Consider the following 24529-nt stretch of genomic DNA (forward strand, 5'->3'; position numbering starts at 1 on the left):
TGTGATGCCCAGTGTTTACCAAACATTAATTATCCCTTTTGACCCCCATTAGAAAGACCAAAGTCCTAGAGAGGTCTCAGAATGATAGCGTTTCCCTAGATCTTCCATCTCATCCTCATATCTTTGTTTTGATTTTCAGTCTTATCTAGCAAAATGGCTATTTGTGAAGAGGAGCAGACACTTTTTGGGAATGAACGCAAGCCCAGCATATCTAGCCCTACAGATTCCAAACTTAATAACATATTGTAAGTTAATATAACATCAGGCATGGAAAAAGTTAAACAATCAAGAATTGGGAAGTGGCAATCTCCCAGGCTCCTTTCTGATGCCTAAACAACGAAACAGCAGCAGCAACAACAACAACAACAATATAAATCAATGCCAGAATCCTAAGTTGAGTTAACTGACTAGGATGAGAAAGATTCGGTCATTTGGGCTACAGTATAAGGCCTTGAGACAGATTAGGCTAAAAATATTGAAACTGATTATTCAGTTAAGATAAGTTGACTTACTTCATTCAACATTCAATTATCTCCATGCTATAATGATTTTCTTTTCTATAACCTAGCAATTTCTTAAGGCAGCAGAGGAAGCCAAATCAATTTTTCTTTTGACAAAACTATCCGCGATATCTACTAGCTGGTGTGCTGATTTACTCAAGCTGAAGTTTAGCCTGGAGTCAGATTCTCTTCCAAACGCAGCCTGTTTAAACCGCACCTTCTCTTCTTGGACATTTCTCTCAGGAGGAAAGTGCCGGAGATGGGATCGCTGCGTCCTTAGGTAACATTCGTTGCATAATTACTGTCTATGCAATGAGAGATGAAATACACTTTGACAACCCTTGCTTCGGTATTAGACTCAAAAATTCAGCAATTGGTATAGCTGTGCCCCATGTGGTTGAGTGTTACGTAAAAGAAACAGCATAATTCTGGATGTTGTTCTACTTCTACACCCTTAATAATGTTGCGTGCGTTGTCAGTAACCCTGACTTGATGTGTGTTGAGCCAATCAACCCTTTCAAACTAAAGCTGATAGGATTGATTCTAGGAGTGTTGCCAGTGTATCAAATGAAATTGCATTGGGGTCAGGGGTGGGTTCCTACTGGTTTGGACCAGTTGAGTCGAACCGGTGGTGGTTTGGTGTCCCTCCATGGCGGATGTTTGATTTTTGGGGGGATCGGGTCGTGATCCCACCCTCGTCGCCAGTTTAGTGGATCGAGGAAAGAGAAGAGATGAGACCCAGGACTGCAAAGAACTCAGGTTTATTCAATACAACTAATGTACAGCGACTCAAAAGTATCCCCCATTTGACATCTATTTAAACAGGCTGTCAAAGCAGGGGGACCAATGGGCGCGCTCCCGGTGCCTGGTAACTGATGACGCTGCGCCCTAGCCAATCAGGGCACCTCTAGCGGCTAGCAACAGGCGATGCTATGCCCTGGCCAATCAGGGTGCAGCCTGGTCTGTTGCTAGCCTGCAGGGCGTAACTCAAGGACTTTTCGAGTCCTCAACAGGCAGTGACCCAGGCCTGCCACGCCCCTGAACCGGTTCTCCGGGTAGAGCCTACGGCACCGCCATCTTGTTTTTAGCTTCTGTGCATGCGCGGCGCACTCATAAGCAAACTGGCAGTGGTGTCTGTCAGAACCCACCACTGAGTTGGGTATTCCAAACATATATCATTCATACACACACACACACAAACACACACACACACACACACACACACTTTATGTGAAGAGCAATTTTCTCCTAAAATTATTTCATACAGGCAGTTTTCAACTTACAACAGTTTGTTCAGTGGCCAAAGTTGCAACAGCATTGAAAAAATGTACGACCACTTTTCACACTTATAACCACCGCAGCATCCCCATCGTCACCTGATCAAAAATTCAGACCCTTGGTAAGTGACTCATATTTATGACAACTACAATGTCCCGGGGTTATGCGATCAACTTTTGTAAGCTTCCGACAAGCAAAGCCAATGGGGAAGCCAGATTCACTTAACAAACCTTGTTTCTAATTTAACAACTACGGCGATTCACTTAACCTCTGTGGCAAAAAAAAAAAAAGATCATCAAATGGGGCAAAACTCATTTAACAAACATCTCAGTAGCAGAAATTTGGAGCTGAATTGTGGCTGTAAGTTGAGGACCACCTGTATTCTGAAACCCCTGAGTTCCCACAGGTCTATTCAAAACTTCCTTTTGTGAACGGGTGCTGCTTTTCCATGTATTACTTTATGCATCCTTTCCAGTGGTGGGTTTCAAAAATGTTTGGAGCCTCTTCTGTAGGTGTGGCCTGCTTTCCGGGTCCACTGGTGGAACCTCTTCTAACCGGTTTGGTAGATTTGACGAACTGGTTCTACCGAATAGGTGCGAACTGGTAGGAACCCACCTCTGATCCTTTCCCCAAAAATAAAATTTAAAAATTCAAATGCAATGTTATGACATTACAAATGAAGAGTTAAAAAACACATACTCCTTTTATTTATTTGTAATGGATTCATTTGGTAATCTTCATTCAGAATCCAAAAGATCTAAACCTTTGTTTGTTTGTTTTTAAATCTGCTGATATCCACAACTTTGAAAAGTACATAAAACCATTATAAAATATTTACACATGGTAACATAAGGTAGACAGAGTTTCTGTTGATTTTTACTAAGTGCTGTGTGTTGTGAATGTGAGGACAGATATTTTTTATTTCTGTATATTTTTGTATATCCCAGGAGAGTGTGTGTGTTTGCTTTGCAAGAGCTTTCCCTGGAAGGGACTTGGCTGGTTTCTTAATAGTGTTACGAATGCATTAGAAGCTAGCTACTAACCATCCGTGAACAGCATACAATATCAGCACCTCCAGAAGAAATCAATCAAAGCCAAAGAAGATAACAAAAGTTTGCATTCTGAGGCATCGCCCATTGCCTTAAAATCAATTATATCAAATGGAAATGACAAAAAGCGAAAGGATAAAGGAAATGCTAAAGCCTTCGTTCAGCTGCTGAACTTTTCATGATGCAGAAAGGGTATAAACAGGTACATTTGAAAGAAGGAAGAAGAATTGGTCCTGTTCTGACTGGATAGCAGCTCTCTAAAAGGCAGCAGAAGCCATTTCATTCTTTCTCCATTTAGCAGCTGTTCCCTGAATCAGGAGTGAGGACCCTTGTGATAATGAGCTTTTTATCATGAGCCTTTCCACACATATTATATTAATAATATTTTTCTGCCCAACTTATAATAAATCCTTTTTTTCCCAGCATTCGCTTAGAGAGGGTTATAAAGCGGTATATAAGTCTTAGTGTTATTGCTACTCCTTGAACTTTCATTTATGAAAACTGTTAAGTTGGGAACGGTATGTCCATGTTTATCCAGAGGCTCAGAGCCTATTCATATATATTTGCCTTCTTCCCATGATCTTAAGAAGACTGTGGAAAAAGAGAAAGCAGCATGAAAATTAAAGCTGTTTTCCATATACAGATCAGGAAACAATACTTGTAAGTATATTTTTGATCTGCAGGCTCTTGGTTGGAGACCAGAGGTTGTTAACTCAAAAGTAAACCCCGTTGGTTTGAATGAAGTTTATTTCCAGCAAATATGTGTAGGAACAAATGTGTGAAAAGCCCTGAGATTTCCTGTTCTACACAAAGCTTGAACAAAACCAAGACTATTCCGCAGAATTGTAACACTGTTATTTGTAAAATGATAGATGGCATAACCACAATAAAGATCTTACAGCCTCAGTTACATTTAAGCCAAAACTGACCTTCCCAAGTCTGAAAAAATAAGAAGAAGAAAAACATCTCTGTGGAAACAAAAAAAAATGTTCTGAATAACTTCATCCTCTGCCCTTATTAACTCCTCTGGAATCTTAAATGATAGAACAAACAGCGTATTTAAAAGCAAATGAAAGGAAACTGTAAACAAGGGTGAAGTTTCACATCTAAAATCCTCAGACAAGCTGCAACAATGGTCCCATTTCACATTTTGCCTATCTTCAGTCCTGTCTGTTGAGAATAGGCAAAATCCACAATTATTTTAAATAAACAGAGGATTACATGTCCCTCCATCTAAGGGGCTATATCACATTATGCATTTTTAAAATCAAAATGATTGATGCAAAAACCCTTTTTTAAAAATACATGTGCATGGATATTCCATTGGCCCAGCTGTTTTGCCCCACTCTGATTTAAGATTAAAACGTAATTAATATGAAATGCTGACTTATAATTCCCAAACCTTAATATAAGCTAGCCACATCTAGTGCGCCGTAAGGAATGACAACATCTAGGCTTGAGGTATTGTATAGGAAAAGTGGAAGGGGAAAAATGAACACAACTTGTTACTAAAATTGAAATTTATATGAGAAAGTCAAACTTTTCAACTGTATCCCAAAGCAAGTTACAGATTGGTGAAAATTTGGTTTAAAAGAAAATAAAGCGGACTAGATTGTTTTAGCCTTTTATTCTGTAACTGAAGATGTTCTAGTGAAAGCTAAACAAGTTTCCTGGCAGCGTATTTACAATCTTCATTCTCACAGTGGCCCCATAAACAGAATGCAGTCCAATCAGCCACAGAGTTTAGTGGTTTCTCAGCACAGGCTCGAGAACATTTAACAACACTAATGTGCACTAAACCTGAATCTCTACACAGTTTAGATTCCTGTGAGTCACTAGCAAGCTCATGAAGTGATTTTATTTCTTCTCCCTTCTATTACATTCCATGTCCTCTCACATCCAACCTCAGTGCTACAAACCATTATTCTCCTCTGTTTTTTCTCAATTTCGTTTTTAATTCATTTTTTTTAATGACATTGTAAACTTTAAGGAATAATGTGAATAATAAGAGGGATTATCTGGATCCATGTCAATAGCAATAGCAATAGCAGTTAGACTTATATACCGCTTCATAGGGCTTTCAGCCCTCTCTAAGCGGTTTACAGAGTCAGCATATTGCCCCCAACAACAATCCGGGTCAATCAGGATTCAAACCTGTGTATAGGCAGAAACTATTTTGATGATGCTTTGATTATGACTACTGACCTAGGCAGGATGGCAGTATACTGTCAATTCCATCAAATGTGGTTATCTTCTGGATTAACTGAGAGAGAGAGAGGTGGGATGATTCATTTCCTTTCCTTGAAATTGATTTTAGCCAGTTATGATTGGGGAGGGGATGTCCTGCCCTCATATCATACTATGGCAGGATGCAAAAGGGTTCAGTGCTCCTTTTCAATATCTAGGTGAGGCTGTTGAGTGAGCTTGCTTATTTATTGTTTGTTTGTTTGTTTGTTTATTTATTTATTTATTTATTTATTTATTTATTTATTTATTTATTAGACTTATATATCGCTTCATAGGGCTTTCATCCCTCTCCAAGCGGTTTACAGATTTTTAGCAAATTGAGTCAGCATATCGCCCCCCCCCCCCCACAGTCTGGGTCCTCATTTCACCCACCTCGGAAGGATGGAAGGCTGAGTCAACCTTGAGCCGGTGAGATTTGAACCGCTGAACTGCACATAGCAGTCAGCTGAAGTGGCTTGCAGTGCTGCACTCTAACCACTGCGCCACCTCGGCTCCTCATCCATCACCAAGGGGTGAGGTATCACCAGTATACATCTCAGCAAATTAGGTGATGCTTCTAACGTCTCACCACAATGTCTGGAGGCTGGTAGATTCTGGATGAGAATCCATAAGCTTCTAGTGTACCTTGGCAAGACTGAGTGGCTATGGGTTTGGAGCATACTGGGTCTAAAATGGGATTGCACCGTCCCAGACAGATCTAACATGCATATCCTCCTGAACACACAACTCCTGCTCAAGGAGCACTTGGCAGTTTGCACAGCTTTGAGTTGTGCCCCAATTGTACCCATTTCTGGATTGGAAAGCTGTGTTCACAGTCACTAATGCCCTTGTCACTTTCAGATTGGACTACTGTAATCCACTGTACATAAGGCTGCCTTGAAGAATACCCAGGCGCTTCAGCTGGTACAAAAATGCAACAGCACAGGCAGTTTTATGCGTGCTTCTAGGACAGCTCATATTATAATTCTGCTCCATTAGCTGCATTGGTTACCAAATTGCTCCCAAGTCCAATTTAAGCTGCTGGTTTGAACTTTTAAAGCCCTTCATGTCCATGGGATGGCTTACCTGGGAAATAACTTCTCTCCACTTATATCAGCCCAGCCCATTAGATCTGGCAGAGAGGACATGTGTGAATACCATCTACCACAGACCTATATTTAGCTGCTCACAGAGAGAGTGCCTTTTCTGTTGTGATACCAACCTTATGGAACATTCTCCTCATCTGAAGTGAGGTTAGCTCCATTCCTTTTAGTGCTCTGGAAGACCTATGACATCGGACCTGGGGGACCTAAAGAACAGGAACTGGAAACTTCTTCAGATGTTTCTGCATTGAGCTGGATGTGCGCTCGCTCGCTCTCTCTCTCTCTTTCTCTCTCTCTCTCCCTCCCTCCCTCCCTCCCTCCCTCCCTGGAATCTGTATATATTTTTAATTTTCATCACTTCCGTTTTTACATTTTAAATGCCTATTTTTATATATGGTTCTTTTTACTGACTATTGTACACCACCAGATTCACTTGTCGTGAAATGGGCACCTATATAAATTATGAGAAAGAGAGAAAAAGAAGATAGATAGATAGATAGATAGATAGATAGATAGATAGATAGATAGATAGATAGATAGATAGACAGACAGACAGACAGACATAGAGATAGATAGAGATAGAGATAGAGATAGAGATAGAGATAGAGATAGAGATAGAGATAGAGATAGAGATAGAGATAGAGATAGAGATAGAGATAGAGATAGAGATAGAGATAGAGATAGAGATAGAGATAGAGATAGAGATAGAGATAGAGATAGAGATAGAGATAGATGGGTGGGTGGGTGGGTGGGTGGGTGGATGGATGGATGGATGGACGGAGAGACAGAGAAACAAACAGACCTGTTTCTTTTTAACAAGCAGCATAAAATTTGGTAGAATTTTGTTTGTTCTGTTGGTAGGAAAGAATTCAGATTCCTAATTCTAATATATGAGATTAATATGATTTTTGGCCAAGTTATGCCAAAGTGAGTTGTACCGTATTTTCACGACCAAAAGCCGCACCGGATTAAAAGCCGCAGTATCAATTAGCGTTAATTTTTTTAACTTTTTCCACATATAAAGCGCACCGGGTTATAAGCCGCACATTTCCCGACGCTTCTGGACATCGCGAGGAGCGGCACGAGGGTTCTTGGCGCTCCGGGGGGCGCCGAGGGCGGCTGGGGGGGGGGGGGCGCGCGGCTTGGTTTCTTCTCCCTGGACGTCGCAGCGGCGGCCCCGGGCTCACCGATCTCTGTGTTTTTCGCATCGGGGCATGCTCTTGCAGCGCGCCCCGATGCGAAAGGCACTGGGATCGGTGAGTTTGGGGCTGCTGCTGCAGCGTCCAGGGAGGAGAAACCAAGCCGCGCGCTTCTCCCAGCTGCTTTCGGTGCTTCCTGGAGCGCCGGGAGCCACAGATGTCCAGAAGCGGCTTTTGGGGCTGGTGGGGATTGGATTTCCGGCTCGGTGGCCCCTGTCGCTTCTGGACATTGTGGGGAGCCGAGGAGAGTGTGGAGGGGAGCGCGCGACGGTTCTTGGCGCTCCGGGAGGAGGGAGAGGCGCGCGGTTTGATTTCTCCTCCCTGGACGTCGCCCGATCTCTGTGTTTTTCGCATCGGGGCGTGCTGCAAGAGCATGCCCCGATGCGAAAAACACGGGGATCGGCGCGCCCGGGGCCGCCGCCGCGACGCCCAGGGAGGAGAAACCAAACCGCGCGCCTCTCCCGCCTCTCGGAGCGCCAAGAACCGCCGCGCGCTCCCCCCCACACTCTCCTCGGCTCCCCACAACGTCCAGAAGCGACAGGGGCCACCGAGCCGGAAATCCAATCCCCACCAGCCCCAAAAGCCGCCTCTGGACATCTATTGCAGTCGCGAGGAGCAAAGCAGCTGGGAGATCTTTTTCCACATATAAAGCGCACCGGGTTATAAACCGCACTGCCGATTTTGGATCAAAATTTAGGATTTTTAGTGCGGCTTATGGTCGTGAAAATACGGTATACTCCCTTTCTACTCACTAGTCATATAGTATAATTTGTGATCTAGCCATTAAGGGACATTAGCCCTGAGGAGTTTGAGTCAGTTTGTTTCAAGGGATTAATTAAATTGATGTTTTTATTATGTCCTCTGCATTGCTCTTAAAATAGATTTATATGATCTGAAGGGAAACCAGAGTATTAAAGTAGAGATAAATAGGACGGGGAAAAGAGAACACATCAATTTCTAGCTCGCCCATCAAAGAGTCTAGAAAGAAGATCCGATTAATTAAGGCAGAAAATACCTTATTCCAACTTAAAATAAGTAAATACATTATTTGCTGCTACCCCTTTAAAGATCTGCATGGCCTTTACTGTGTATATGAATGTTTGCATGGATGCCTTTATTATTCTGTTCACATGCTGGAGGCTTTACCTTGTCATTGTGTATTCCTCCTTTCTTGTGTAATCTATGTCTAAGCATTTTACCTTTGTTTTGTGGTCCTGAGGCTTCATTTTAGTCACTATTATAGTCTGAACATTTTTCAGAGTGACAGATTCTTGTTCCTGTGGTTTTAAATTGATTGTTCCTTGTAGAATCATTGTGTCACAATTACAGTTTAATTTTTTAGTTGGGCGGTTCTTCTACAATGGATTGGTGCTTGTTTTATCCTCACAATAAAACTGTCACTCTATATTAATATCAAGTGTTTGTTGATGAACCAAGGGTCTCCTCGGGTTCCCATATTAATTATATCTATATATTTAAAACCTTTATTATGCTTTGTAATTTATTATGCATTAGATAGCATCACAGGTTTGCTGTTATTAAGGAAGACTCAGCCTTAATTTCATCAAACATTGTAAAGCTTTCTGAGAGGTGTCATAGTTCATTGGAAAACAATACAAAAAGAATTAGAATGTAGTAAATTTTATTGGGATCAATTAAAATGTCAATACTTTCCAGTTGACCTTAATGCAACCTGGAACTTTTACTAAATGTAGCCTAATTTAATTTACATAATAGTCTTGCAAATCATTTCAAAGTTTATGCAAATGATTCTTTTTAAACCATTCCAACTTACAATACAATGGAACACTATATAACTTTTTTGTTGTGTTTATTTTTTGGGGGGGGAGAGGGGGTTGTTTAGAGGGTTTTTTTCTTCTCTATATGTTCTGAAAAGTTCACTTAACTTTAAAAAAACCTCATGACTGTGTAACATTTACATTGAATCTAATAAAAATATTAAGCATTTTATGACACTCGGATGACAAAAATATCATAAATGATTTAATCATGCTTCACTGAGTTTCTTTCTCTTATATGTACTTCAACCCCAAAACCTGTTGTGGATTATATTATTAGCTGTGATCAGGAATACATTTCCTTAACTGAGATTGGTGAAATAGGTACAAGCATTTGTTTAGGTGTTTAATATGACTGGTAGCACATATGTTAAATAGGTCCACTTGAATAACTATAATACATTTTATATCAGCCTGCCTTTGATAACTTCAGTTTATTTAAATCAGTTTATTTTCAGACACAGCCCATAAATTATATTGAAAGTTAAGTTCTTTATTTGATCACACCCGATAGACAGAATCTTGCCCAGCTAAACCAATACTACACTCACCCTAAAGTATATAGCCAGGGAGATTCTAGGGAGCAGCTATCCTAACTCTGTCTTCAAATCAGCTCTGAATTGTGTTGCCTCTTCTTTCAACTCCCTCCCCACCATGAGATGTGGTCCTTCTTCCTGGGAAATTACTGCTTCGCTGTAGTCCATCACATCACTTTTTTTTCCAGTTAGACTTATATACCACTTCATAGGGCTTTCAGCCCTTTCTAAATGGTTTACAGAGAGTCAGCGTATTGCCCCCAACAATCCGGGTCCTCATTTTACCCACCTGGGAAGGATGGAAGGCTGAGTCAACCTTGAGCTGGTGAGATTTGAACAGCCGAACTGCTGAACTGCAGTCAGCTGAAGTAGCCTGCAGTGCTGCACTCTAACCACTGTGCCACCTCGGCTCATCACTTCCCCGTGTATTTCCTCCCATTTGTGTATTTGCGTCCGTGGCCTTATTTAAACGTAAGTGGCTATAAGTAGGTATAAGGTTAGGAAGACTTTAGAAATAAGTTGGCATATACAATATTGGGGCAAATTATGTTGTTTCAAAATAGATGGCTCTGGAATGTTATATTTCTGTCAACAGTGGAGAAATTAAGGCTCAGCAAATTGTAATGAACCTCCGTTTTCAAGAAATCAACTAAGAATGGTAAGGTGTTGATTGATATAGTTCATCTACATATTTATTAGAAGTATGTAGCAGGGACTAGGGAGTTATAATATATTTGGAGTATTCCCCCTAGTTACTTTGAAATTATGTAAATTTGGAGATTATCATGCAGAAGATTATCATGAGTCCAAAAGGCAAATTTTAATGATGATGTCCCTGAAGAAACTCTATTCCTTTGTTTGTCTCTCTCAAGACTAACTTTCTAATCTGGAAAATGTCAGTTTCAATTTCTATCAATATTTCATATTTCTTGTTTTACATTTTATATCTTTATCATTTTATTACTTTTTAAATAGTGAAAAATTCCTATTTTTTTCTAATAAATACACACCGTTTTGTTTCCGATACAACTTTTTTTACCTTAGAAAGTAACAATTACATATATTTTTCCCCCTATAAGTAAATATTTGTTACTCTTACTTGGAGAATTCCACACCAAAATTACTTGCATTTAAGAACTTGGGAAGGGCATATTTGATAAGTGAATATCAAAATGCAAACTGGATGAAATTCTTGGTCATTTTTATAGCCACATCAAACATGATGGACATGATGACTTTGCTATTTTCTTACATTTAATCCTACGAATGGTACTTCAGCAAAATTGACAATAAACAGAAGAAGTGAATCAATTTTAGATTTATGGAAGCCATTCTTTGTGGCAAACATTTCATTTAATTTAAAAGGTCAATCCCTACTTATTCTGCTGAGCACATTACAAGAAGAGGTTATAGTAAAGTCAGATTTGAAAAGGCACACATTGTACATGAAGGATAATTCTGTATTTGCATACCCATATCACTACACCAATGCCTGTTATGTACTGAAAGCAGAAGTGATAAAATCCGTACTCCTGTATTATATTTTGTTGCCTTTTGTTGACCATTGTAAAACCAAAACCAATATGCTCAATTAATCTGTATGCATGTTGTTCTGATGGCTCTCTCTCCTCCCTTATATCATTGACAACTTGATTTTAAAATATAATAAATAAAAAATACAATAAAATGCAATATATTGATTGCTCCCCATATGTCTCAAATGCATATTTTTGAACCATGTTCAAGGTAGACAACATAATGTTTCTGTCTACCACAAAAGACTCTAAAACAGAATTGACCTGCAACACACTGCCCTCTGGTGCATTAAGAAAAAGGAAAAGCAAAGGAATATAAATCTTTAGAACATAAAAACAATCAACAATCCTCTTCCCAAGTACATATTTAAGGAGAGGCTATGATTTGCATGTGAACATAGATAGCACTGAGGTACCGATTTTTCTCCCACTTCTTATGAACAAAAGGCTGGAAGCATTCAACCACAAAACAATTCACAGCAAATGAATGGCCACCTGTTCAAATGACTTCAAGACCACGAAGAAGCCAAGGAAATATCAATCAAACAGTTTCTTTCATAATCAATCTACTTTTTTAAAAAAAAAAAAGATTCTAAAGAGTTACAATACCGGCTTTCATCAAAAATGAAAACTATATTTTGTATTTTATCCCATTGGTGCAGTTGTATTATTTTTCTCTTTTCCATATAAGCAACATTTCAGAAAGAAGCAGGAAATCCATAACACTTATTTCTAATATGTACCAACATTTTCAGTGTGCAAACTCTCATCCTCCCAGCACGGAGCAATGACATTAATAACGTTCACATTGAATATGTATTATTATGCCTAAAATTATTTTCCATCCCCCAAATACCTGCTTTAACAGGTGATGTAAAAGACTAGAATATAACAAGTGATCTTTACCCATAATGCATTCTAAAACAAGAAGCCACCACACTTTCTACCCAATTTGCAGTCAACCAATTAAGCTATACGATGTAGACCAGGGGTGAAATTCAGCAGGTTCTGACAGGTTCCGGTAGCGGAAATTTTGAGTAGTTTGGAGAACTGGCAAATACCACCTCTGACTGGCCCCAGGAGTCAGGAGGGAGTGGGGATTTTGCAGTATCCTTCCCCTGGAATGGGGAGGGAATGGAGATTTTGCCGTATCCTTCCCTGCCATGCCCACTAAGCCACATCCACAGAACCGGTAGGGAAAAAAAATTGAATTACACCAATGGTGCAGACCTTTAAACCTGGGACTGACTTCTGTTTAAGTGGCAACTCCGTTATTACTGCCTCACTTAAATCAAATTAAACTGGAAGCTATTTAAGTACTGAAATGTTTTCTTGATGCTATTAATAAATTACCACACAATGGTTTAGAGTATCCTAGGATAATTAATGCATCATACTCCATGTGTTTTGGGGTGAACTTTAGACAGAAGATGATAGGGGTAGTAATCTTACATATTTCAAAGAAACCATGCTGAGAAAGGATAGTTTCTTCCGACAGACAATTCTGACAGATTCTTAACAAGCTTTGGTAACTCTGAAAGCAAAGAAACTAGATATGGTATTTCTGGCATGAAAGCTTTGAATTTTATTTCTAATTATTATTTAGCAAAAATACTGTGGAAAGAGGGTAGGGAAGTTTACATCCCTGGTGTTCCAATCAGAGGATGTTTCTCTAAAGAAACTATTTTTAATGTTTAAAAATAATTCTTAAAAAGCCTATTTGCAATTCAGAGAAAGCCTCCACTGATACCAACAGGAATGTGGCTATCTCAGAGACATCAGGGAGTTAAGAGTGGACATGTCCTCCACTTTTGAAGTATGATTTTTCTCTAGCATCATGTATTTTCTGGGAAAGTAAGTACATGTAAAAAAAAAAAGAAATATAAATCAAAAGTAGATTAGGAATTAAAATTAACCTTTTTCAGCAATACATGATGAAACACAGTCAACATTTGTGATCAACTTCAACAACGTCTTCACTCAACCTCTTAATCCACCATCACTCTAGTTCTCCAGAGGCCCCAGTTCTGGATAGAATCTTGGCGTAGAATTTTAGAATGACCCCAGACCTACCCACCAACTTTTTATATTCATGTTTCTCTCTCCCTGTTCCTTCAAGAGGTGATGTGCTACTTAGATACAGCTTTCCCAAAGCTTCACACTGCCGTTGTGATCCCGAATGCTTCATACCTGTAAATCTTGTATCTCGTGCTAAATCCCTGCCGGCTTCTGTCCACAAAATCTGTGTATTCCGGGGAGCGATGGAAGGGTCCCTTATCAGAGAGAAGCCAGTCGAAAGGGCTTGTGGCATGCTGATCCGAACCAGCAGCAACCGCTAAAACCCAGCAATGAAGACTCAGGGCTATCCACTCCCATAGAGCCATCAGAGAGAACAATTCAGCACCAGCACTGCATCGCCATATCATGCTTCCGCTGGGGACTTAGAGTCTTCATTCTCTTAGCTGTCCCTTCACACCTGCACAAAACACAAAGGAAAACAGCTCAGCTCACTTTGACCAGACCCCTCCTGAAATAAACAGTTGTCAAATGGCTAGAAAGAGGACAGCAGTGGTAAGAGGGGCGGGGGGGAGAACCATTCTTCTGTCTTGCCCAGTGGTAGTCAACCTGGCCCCTACCGCCCACTACTGGGCGTTCCAGCTTTCATGGTGGGCAGTGGGGGGGTTGCTGTAACTCTGCTTTGTAAATTTTATAAAGTAATAGCAATAGCAATAGCAGTAGACTTATATACCGCTTCATAGGCCTTTCAGGCCTCTCTAAGCGGTTTACAGAGAGTCAGCATATTGCCCCCAACAATCTGGGTCCTCATTTTACCCACCTCGGAAGGATGGAAGGCTGAGTCAACCCTGAGCCGGTGAGATTTGAACCGCTGACCTGCTGATCTAGCAGTAGCCTGCAGTGCTGCATTTAACCACTGCGCCACCTTGGGAAATAAAGTTACTTCCCTACTTTATAAATCACCAATGCCGGTTGGTGGCTCCCCGGGGGAGGGCCTTCTCTGTTACTGCGTCGGCCCTGTGGAACAATCTACCCGTAGAGATCCAGACCCTTACCACTCTCCCGGCCTTCCGTAAAGCCATCAAGACCTGGCTGTTCCGGCAGGCCTGGGGCTGTTGATTGATATCCAGCCCCGCTTAGATGGAATGGATGATGTGGAATTTTAATATTGTATTTTCTATTCTTAAATTTTAATTGTTTCTTTGTCTTGTTGTGAGCCACCCAGAGTCCCGATGGGAGTGGGCGGCGTACAAATTTTATTAAACTTGGAAACTTGGAACCATTACTGTAGAACTGGTGGGCGGTCGGAAAATTTTACTACTAACAGAGATACAAAAGTGGGCAGTAGGTATAAAAAGGTTGACTACCCCTGGTTTTGCCCCTGTGACTGCATCTCCTGCATCAGTGTATTGTGCTTGTATCAGCGTAAGGAAGTCTAGGTAAATGTCTTGAACCTGTGAAATTGTCTGCACGTTTTCCATTTGTATGGAGAAATGAAGTGCCAGATGGAAAGAGCGATTAACTTTATTCCTTTTCTCTTCAAGCAGACATTTGCACGACATAAAGTCTCATTTCAAATAGTGGAGATTACAGAACCCAAACATTTCCTCCAGATTCAGTACTGATACCAGATTTTCAATAATTCTATCCAAGCGTGGGTTCAATATTGAGATAAAATTTTCAGTATCACTCCTCCCTACCATCCCGTCAAAATATCATGATGATAGCACTGGGGAAACCCATCACCAATGAACAGATTATTTTTTCCTTCCTTTAACTTCCTACACTCCACCAAATTGGAGTTTCTCAGAAAGGACATGAGGATTTTCTAGAGTAGGTTCGTCCATTTTTTTAGAAGAGGTGAAAGTCCCATTGAGTGAATGGATATTTTACACTTACTATTGGCTAATAATTTGTAATAACAAAGGTGATTCTGCAGATCTGGGCTGCCCATTGCAGTAATCTAGAAGATTAGTAGTACTTATTTGCTTATTATTATCGTAATCAATAAGACTCTTGAAGACTCTTAGATAAGTACTATGTCGCAGCAAAGTTTCTATCTCTTTGTTGCCATTTAGTTGTCATCCAATTTTTTTTTCCAGCTCAGGTTTAATGATCCTATGTTTCAGCCCAGTGCTTTAGCTTTTAGCTCTTGCTGAGATACGGAACATTAATTAATTTAAAGATTTTCAAAGGACGGCATTAAAAAATCCTTACAAAATATTATTTCAATATAAATATAAATGGATAATGTTAGGAGAACATTTCACCTTCAATATCGGGAGTTTCACTGCCACAAATCAAGAACTGTGCTAGCAGATGTTACCCAACTATAATAGGGACACGTAATTTGATCCTCCTGAGATGTTTTGGCCTTCAATTACCATTGGACCTCATAACTTATAAAGAATTGTTCAAAACATCTGGAGGACACTAGTTTGGCTATTCACAAAGTAATAAGAATTCAAATCCCAATTATGTAGTGTCCCGTATATTTAGTAATTTGAAGACAATGTTTTTTTCAGAAAATATTGTTTACTCCTGCCCATAACTGTACAATTATGTACATCAAAGTATACCTATGGCATAAAAGTGCATATCATGTACCAATAGATTATATAAGTTCAGCTGGGAAGCTTATGAATGTTTGCTGACCTGATAGCATAGCTGAGCATCTTGCTATGTGATAATGTAGAATTGTTCTACATAGAATACAAAGAGATATAATGAAATTTTTAAGTGGATATTGCCTTCATCACCACAAAACAATATCACAATAGCTTACGCTTCTTAATTTTATTGTTGCCATAGTTATTACTACTAAAGTCCTCCTTTAGCATAGACCTTGAATTGTGCTGCAAATATGAGTATCTCTTTTCTCATTTGTTTTCTCAGAAATCTTTATATCTTTCATCTGACTTTTAGTCAAATAAGAGTGCCCCCATTTCCTCAACTTTACCAATAGTTTCCATGTCATTCTTTCTCAGTGAATAGTGTTTATTTTTCCCCCTTTCCAAGGTGGCGCAGTGGTTAAAAGCAGCACTGCAGGCTACTGCTAGATCAGCAGGTCAGCGGTTCAAATCTCACCGGCTCAGGGTTGACTCAGCCTTCCATCCTTCCGAGGTGGGTAAAATGAGGACCCAGATTGTTGGGGGCAATATGCTGACTCTCTGTAAACCGCTTAGAGAGGCCTGAAAGGCCTATGAAGCGGTATATAAGTCTACTGCTATTGCTATTGCTATATTCTTCTTTTCAAACGATTTCAATTTCCCCTTTTGCATTTTAAGTTCAGCTCAAAAGAGTTATACTACAATTTTACTTTCAGCTATTTTTTTGATATTTGCATAACAACTTTGATACAAGCTTGGTTCGGTTCGATGCCAATTTACCAGGCAATGAAATGTATTTTTCTTTCTTTCAGTAATTTGTATGGGAATATAGCTCTCTAAATCAACGAACATGTGGACTTTATTTTTTTTTATTTTTAAAAAAATAACTTTAGTTTATTACAAGTATTTAGAAATATGGGAAAATACAAAAATAAACGCACTATATAAAATACAAGAAAACAATCTACACATTGTATGTTTGTGTGTGTATAAAGTTAAACAATAATGAACAAACCCCCCAAAAAGGAAAAAGAATCACCCATAAGTTCAGTTAAACAATTTTAAATTCAAAAGAAAGCAAGATTCGGTTATTATAAATCATCATGAACTCTCTACCAAAAAAACCCAAAACATTTTGCATCATTTTATGATTAGTTAAAAAAAAATACCGCAAAAATTGATGAATTATTCAGTTGCTGAATCCATTTCTTGACATCCATAATAATAATAATACTTCTCAAGTCTCTCAAAATATGATAAATGCACAACGTAGCCAAATTTGGAGAAAAGATAAGAGTCATTTAGAGCTTTAAAATAATCCTATGCTATTCTACAATAAACATTCGATTTATGCATTCTCTCCATCTTTTTTTCTTCTATTCCCATGATGGTGAACCTATGGCAGATGTGCCAGAGGTGGCACGCAGAGCCCACTCTGTGGGCAGCGTGCCATCGCCAGCTGCTCTTCTGGGTTCCAGCTGGTCTTCCCAGGTGCTGGAGCATTGGAAAACAGCCTCAAAATGACTCCAAAAGGGCCAAAAAACAGGCTCTTTTCGTGCTGTTTCCAGGCAGTTTTTGGCCCTAAAATGGCCAGAAAAAAGGCAAAAAAACTAAGCAGGTGTGCACCAGCCAGCTGTCTTTAGGTTATGGTACTCTGGCAAGTACCCATGCACACAAATTCCAGTTTGGGCACTTTGTCCTGAAAATGTTCGCCATCACTTTTCTATTCTCTACTATTTTAGCAATAGCAATAGCAGTTAGACTTATATACCGCTTCATAGGGCTTTCAGCCCTCTCTAAGCAGTTTACAGAGTCAGCATATTGCCCCCAACAACAATCCGGGTCCTCATTTTACCCACCTCGGAAGGATGGAAGGCTGAGTCAACCCTGAGCCGGTGAGATTTGAACCACCGAACTGCAGAACTGCAGTCAGCTGAAGTAGCCTGCAGTGCTGCACCCTAACCACTGCGCCATCTCGGCTCTCCCCATCCTAATATAAATTGCATTCATTTGGGTCAAGCCGATTATGTGACAACTCACTCATTTTCTTTTCTTTTCTTTTTTAAGGGAAAGAAACAATTGTAAAAACTCAGCAACTTTCTAGAAGGATATACATAACGGGGGACCCAAAACTCTCATCCTATGGTGAGAAGATTATTGTACAAACACTGTGAATAACTCTAAAGTATTTTGCCTGCTTAGTTGTATGTTTTAAAGATTGAGTTGTGGGATTTCAGAGTGGGAATCAAATCCACTTGAGAACTGTTTGCTTTCCCCATTTTTTAAAAAAAATAAAGTGCATTTAAAATGATAATATGCTTTGCTGGAAAGGGAAATAATGGGGTCTAGTTCTAGATAACGTTGAGTAATGACTGATATTACTGGTATGAAAATTTAGAACTGGCCAATATTGGGCTTGCTGTTATCAGGGAATGCTACAAGTACATAGGTATAATTAAGGCTCCCTTTAGCAGCTGGACCAATAGCAATAGCAATAGCAGTTAGACTTATATACCGCTTCATAGGGCTTTCAGCCCTCTCTAAGCGGTTTACAGAGTCAGCCTATCGCCCCCACAGTCTGGGTCCTCATTTCACCCACCTCGGAAGGATGGAAGGCTGAGTCAACCTTGAGCCGGTGAGATTAGAACCGCTGAACTGCAGCTAACAGTCAGCTGAAGTGGTTGCAGTACTGCACCCTAACCACTGCGCCACCTCGGCTCTTTCTCTTACTGGAAAGCATTGGGTGAAAGTCTGAGCTATCCAAAGTCATGACGGGCATGAAGGACGAATAGCCAAGACACCATCTGCAGTGAACGTGGCATATGGATGGTTTAAGACAAAAGAAGCATGAATTGACAAATGAAATACGCAAACTACAAATAAATGGATAATTGTGGAACCACATGACAGAAAAAGGGTGCAAATAATGGCCGTCTGATGTTTTGGAGACGAATTGATAAATGTGTGTGGGGAAATTACAGATTTTCATTATGAAAGAAAAATCTAAGATGTATGTCAGAATGAACAACTGGTGTCATATAGGCAGTTGTGGGTCCATATAAAAGGGATTCTTAGGTTGATGATAGTTACATGCCACATTTCCTGGTTTGGTGATGGTAATCCCAAGTGAACTATTATTTTGTTAAGTGACATAAATGGATATGTAGGAATGCAAAGAGAGACTACAAAAAAGGTGATTGGGCCTTTGAAGAACCAAAAATAATGGGAAAAGATTTGGGTAAGAAATGTAAAATTTACGCAAGCCCAAAACTTGAGAGAGAATTTTTATAAGATGTTTTATAGATGGCATTTTGACCCCAAAAAGTTAGCGTGTATGTACCCGAATTTACAATCTAAATGCTGGAGATATGATTGTGCTGATGCTACGTATTATCATATATGGTGGACTTGTAAAAAAGTCAAAGCATTTTGGATAAAAATATGGTGGATTATTCAAAATATTCTTTAAAAGAAAGGATAAAGTTCACTCCTCAGTTATTCTTGTTAGGTATAATTACAGACTGTACAGTTATGGAGACTAACTTGATTTTGAACTTAATAACGGCAGCATGATTGTTGGTGGCGCAGTGCTGGAAGAAGGAAGAATTGCCTACTATCCAAGAATGGACGTTAAAAGTAACAAACTTAGCAGAGATGGCCAAAATATCAGCATACTTGAAGGACCATTCAGATGAGAAATACAAGTTGGAATGGAGAAGATGGACTGATTAAATTCAAAATAAATATAGGACTAAGAAATTTCAGTTAGTTTATGAATGAATGAACAAGGAATGTTGCAATTTACTTAAAGTTAGCTTAATAAAAGGGGAGTTAAAGTATAAGTGAAGGTACGACACTAAAGTTAGTTAGTTTATGTTAGTTTATGAGTGTTAAATGTTTATACCCTGTATTTTGCTCTGGGTGGTTGTGGGGGGAGAGGGTTGGAGGGGGGGTGGGGTTGGGGGGGAGGGAGGGAGGGAAGGGGAAGGGGAAATACTTGTAAAATCTATTAAAACTCTTTAATAAAAAAGGTGATTTGGCTATTCAGGATCTATCCAAGAATAAATCAGAATGGTGATTCTCTCAGTTAGATGATGCAAGATATGGAAGAGAGATTATACAAAAACTGATTGGGTCATTCAAATACCCAAGAAAAAAGGGGAATGGTGATTCTCTCAAGCTCTGCTTAGAAAAAGCCTCTTTGCTTCAAAAATATGGATTTAAATCTAGTTCTATCCTTTGGCACACATAGCAAAGGAATGAATATCTAAAAGGATAGTATTCATATCCTTATGAGGTATGAGAGAATTAGTGAATATGGTGAAATGAATGAAGAAATCTTTAGATGTGCAGATACTGGCAGAAAAGTAATGATATACACTGTGAAGAAAAGATGTTTGTTAAAAGAAGTGAAAATGGTGTGTGAACATGAAAAGAGATTAAACACAATGGGGGAAAAATAAAATGTCACCAGAAACTTGAAAGTAAATTGAATGCAGTGGGAATGAGATACTTAAGAGGTGTGCATAGAAAAAGAGTCAGGATCAAGCATGAATGGCAGTGCCAAACGAATGTTTGCACAGAGAAACGAATGGTAATCACCAAATATTTAAAAGTGGCTTGGACGTGTGGAGAAGTAGTTCAAGAAAAGTAATTCAACATTAGGTCACTGCTAGCTAAAAGATACTCTATGTCTTCATCTACCATAATAAAAATTCATATCTAGGTTAGAGAGTCAGCATTTTCTGAAGATATTTCCATGGTCAAGTTGCCAGCATGACTTCATGTTGAGGAACATGGAAATTCATTACCTTCCTATTGAAATGGTACCTGTTCTGACCCCCTCCTCCATCCATTAACGAAAGCCGAGACAAGCTTAACTAGAATGTACTTTAATTAGCAAGACCAGAATCTCGGTGGCTGAAAGCCAAGCAAAACAAACAGATAAGAACTTTGGCAGCAAGTCCGACACACCTTGGCAGCAATTCAGACAAACCTTGGCAGCAATCCAGCCTGCCAAGGTAGTTATGTTCTCTTTAGTCAAAGCGTTGACTTCTGCAAGAAGGGCGTGTCACAAGCAGTCTTTTTTATAGTCTAGAGAGGAGCCTAATGACCATCAGCTGAGCGCAATTATCTCCTGTAATTGCGTAATTGCTCCTGACGCCGAGTAGCTCTTCGATGGCGTGCATCCAGGAACAACTCACTGCTGGCTTCTAGCTCACTCTTCCTTGTCTCCTCCCCACTGGTCCAAGGCTCAGGCGCCACCTGGTGGCCAACCAGTCTCTCTGCGTCCTGTTCAGAGTCGGAACCCTGTCCACGATCCTCCACCTCCTCCAGAGCTGACTCATAGGCCCCCCTCGCTGTCGGAGTCTGGTGGCAGCTCCAACGGCTCCTGCTGGGCCACAACAGGTACCTATTTATCTTCTTGCATTCATATGCTTTCAAACTGCTAGTCTGGCAGGACCTGGAGCAGAAACAGGAGCTTACTCTGTCTGCATACCTGACCAGCCAACCTTCTGTTCCACAAGCCCAGCCTCTTAACCCTTGCTTTATATTCAATATATGGTATAGGAGGTTGATCTTCTTAGCATCTGTTCTGCTAGTTGCAGGATCTTCTTTATTTTAATCGGGCCTATCCAGTTCTTACAGCAAAGCTATCAACTCATGATGTGAGAAGGGTTTTCATTTTTCAGCCACCTTATGTCTCAGTCTGATACTGACATGGACTGAGAAGGAATCACTGACCCAATATCACCCATCTGGCTTCTGTGCCTAGCAGAGGATTAGAATCCATGTTTCCCTGTTCCTAGTCTAATTATTACATCGTGCTGGGTGCAAGATATGGCACTGTAGAGAATGTAGAGTGTGATCTTCATGGAGAAAGAGAAAATCCACCACCAAATAAATGAAAGTATAAATTCACAAGGACTTATGAAGAGAGTGATTTTGCAAAAATGTCTGATGCGGGTCCTAATTATGGAGCAGATAAAAGGGGATGAAGGGAAACCCATTCAGATTTCAAGATTCTGTTAATATAGCCTTTCTAAATAAGAGTTTTCAAACTACATAGTACATGTTTCTTGATCAGGTCAATCTTGTAGGCGTGACAGGCACGGGGTGCAATTTCACCAATTCTAGAGTGTTCTCTTTGTCCTGCTCCACTTGTGTTTCTTGAATCTTTAGTTCTGCTGTCTGAAGATGGATTGGGTATCTTCTGCTCTTCGTTCACTTAACCTAGCTGAATATATTGCTCTTTGTTGTTGTATTGCTGCTGTTTAAGCTATGCTCCCAAGGGAGAGTTGAAGCATCTTGTAATCTCATTTAGGGTGTATTTCCTTTAACCCATTTTGTAATCTCATTTATGGCTTACTGCTCTTAACCATCACCTCTGCAAAGTCTAAGACTGTTTTCTTCCAAAGACTTCATGCCGGGGTAAATGGCTGACTGGCACAGTATGTTTTTGAGCAAACGTGATAGTTTAAATGCATCTTCCACTTCTCCTCTTTCCTGGACTTATCAAATACAGATTTCACCTAACAGTGTGAAAGCAGCAACACACTACTAAGAGTGTGTGATAAAAGAAAATGTGCTTTATACCTCCAGCCCTCCACCTGTTCCATGCTAAAGTGTTTTTGTCTCAACATCATGTTGACATTTCTGTTCAGATCCAGGATATTGTTTCACTATTTGAAACAATATCTTTTTTTTTCATTCCTCCAATCTGTTTTTGTACACCCAAATATGTACCATCAGCTGTTTTGCATTTCAAAGCAATATTTTCCTTTATGGAATGAGGAGCAGAATCCTCAAATATTAAAGGAAATTAGAGTGATTTGATTTTCAGTTATTTATATACATATTTTGTTAGCAATATGTTTTTTACTGAAAATTTTACTGTTATTCAGGACCCTTTATATCAGTGGTGGGTTTCAAAAATTGTTCAAACCTACTCTGTGGGTGTGGCCTCCTTTGTGGGAGTGGCTTACCACGCATGTGACTGGATGGGAGTGGCTTGCTGCCCATGTGACCGGATATGAAGATGCCGACGACACTTGTCAGAACCACCTTAAATTACCTCACACACAGCACTGGCATGCATAAGAATATGATGTAAACTTGTTTTTTAAAAGGCATCTATGGTTTGTGTTAAAACAACTTCAACACACGCAATGTTCTGATTGCACCACAAACGCAGTAGTCATCCTTACCTTTCACAGAGGCCCTGAGTTTTATAAATAGGAGCATGATAGTGTAGAATAATCACATCCAAGGACCAGTGGTGGGTTTCAAAAAATTTAGGAACCTCTTCTGTAGGTGTGGCCTGCTTTCCGGGTCCACTGGTGGAACCTCTTCTAACCGGTTCGGTAGATTTGATGAACCGGTTCTACCAAATAGGTGCGAACTGGTAGTAACCCACCTCTGCTCTATATGATTCTATTTTGTCTAGTCAGTAATAGAAGTACTGAGGATGATGTGTTCTTCACTCTCTATATGAGGGGTGTCAAAACTCCATTTCACTGAGAGCCGCATCAGCATTGTGTTTGACCGGAGGATGGGGGTGGCCAGCTTAACATGACTTGTGTCAGGGCCCCTGTGGTGGCCCAAAGGCTCTGCCAGCGAAAACGGGCTCCCAAACTCCATTTTTGGCTGGGCCAGCCTCCTGCAACCCTCTGCCAGCGAAAACAGAGCTTGTGAGGGCAGCAGCCCTGTGGACCAGATCTAAATGGGCCATGGGCCAGCTCTGGTTCCCTGGCCTTGAAGTTGACATCCCTCCTTTATATGGTTCTAGATTTAACGAAAACCTGAAGGACTGCATTACTTTTATATTGCTACCTATGGCTATTCCATAATTTCCCCACTTTTCTATTATTTTTCTCCTTTTTTCTTGTTTAGTTTAGCCAGTGGTGGGATTCAAATAATTTAACAACCGGTTCTCTTCCCTAATGACTATCTGGGTAAGTGGGGCTCAGTAGTCATGTGACTGGGTAGGCGTGGCCAAGTCAATGTCACTCACGTCGATGGGCGCTTCGCTTTAGCTGTTACAATATAATAAGGGTTAACTGGAGAGGCAGTTTCTGTAAGCAGGGCAATAAAAATTAGTTTAGAAACAACACCAGAATGTTTCCTTCCTGCCTTCCTTACAGGATTAGCCCTGTAAAATGGAAAAAAAAAAACAAAAGGAGATTTCTTCCAACATCTGGTTCTCTGAACTGCTTAGAAAGTTAGCAACCGGTTCTCCCGAATAGGTGCGAACTGCCTGAATCCCACCACGGAGTTTAGCTTAATTGCCAGAATATACAGTATATCCAGATTTTTTCTTTTCTTGACTGTATTAACATTATTTATCTTTCTTTTTCCCAGTTGGTAGTGTAGCTTTTTGTATTTGCTATTTGAAATAAAATAAACATGAAGCCGATAGAAAAAAAATATATTTTTCTTTTATCATTTTCATTTCTTTGCATGAAATGAAATAAAATGTAAGTTCAGCAAAGAATTTTAATGGTGAAAAGGTGTGAACACGAAGTAAGAATCTTGTCCCCACTGAGAAGTTATTAATGCCCAGTTATTAATGGAATATTTTTATATATTAAAAGCCAAATATTCCAGATGAGAGACAGCTTGCTGTGTTAATATACTGAATGACTAACTAAACCTCACATTGCAATATTTTAAAAAATC

The 24529-nt window shown here is 39.9% G+C and overlaps 1 protein-coding gene across 4 annotated transcripts in view; it reads right to left on the reverse strand.

The window, feature by feature from the left end:
* Nucleotides 1-24529, reverse strand: part of BRINP3 (BMP/retinoic acid inducible neural specific 3) — a 243501-nt gene that overhangs the window by 192194 nt on the left and 26778 nt on the right. For all 4 annotated transcript variants that reach the window (XM_087726204.1, XM_087726206.1, XM_087726205.1 and 1 more), the window contains exon 2: nucleotides 13416-13701. In XM_087726204.1, coding sequence (XP_087582330.1) covers nucleotides 13416-13651 — 236 coding nt within the window. In that variant the 5' untranslated portion in view covers nucleotides 13652-13701. The remainder of the gene's footprint in view (nucleotides 1-13415; nucleotides 13702-24529) is intronic.

This window comes from Thamnophis sirtalis, unplaced genomic scaffold, assembly GCF_051295495.1.
Source record: "Thamnophis sirtalis isolate CommonGarterSnake01/CBP01778 unplaced genomic scaffold, rThaSir2_p1.2 scaffold_12, whole genome shotgun sequence".
In the NCBI taxonomy this organism is placed as follows: domain Eukaryota; kingdom Metazoa; phylum Chordata; class Lepidosauria; order Squamata; family Natricidae; genus Thamnophis; species Thamnophis sirtalis.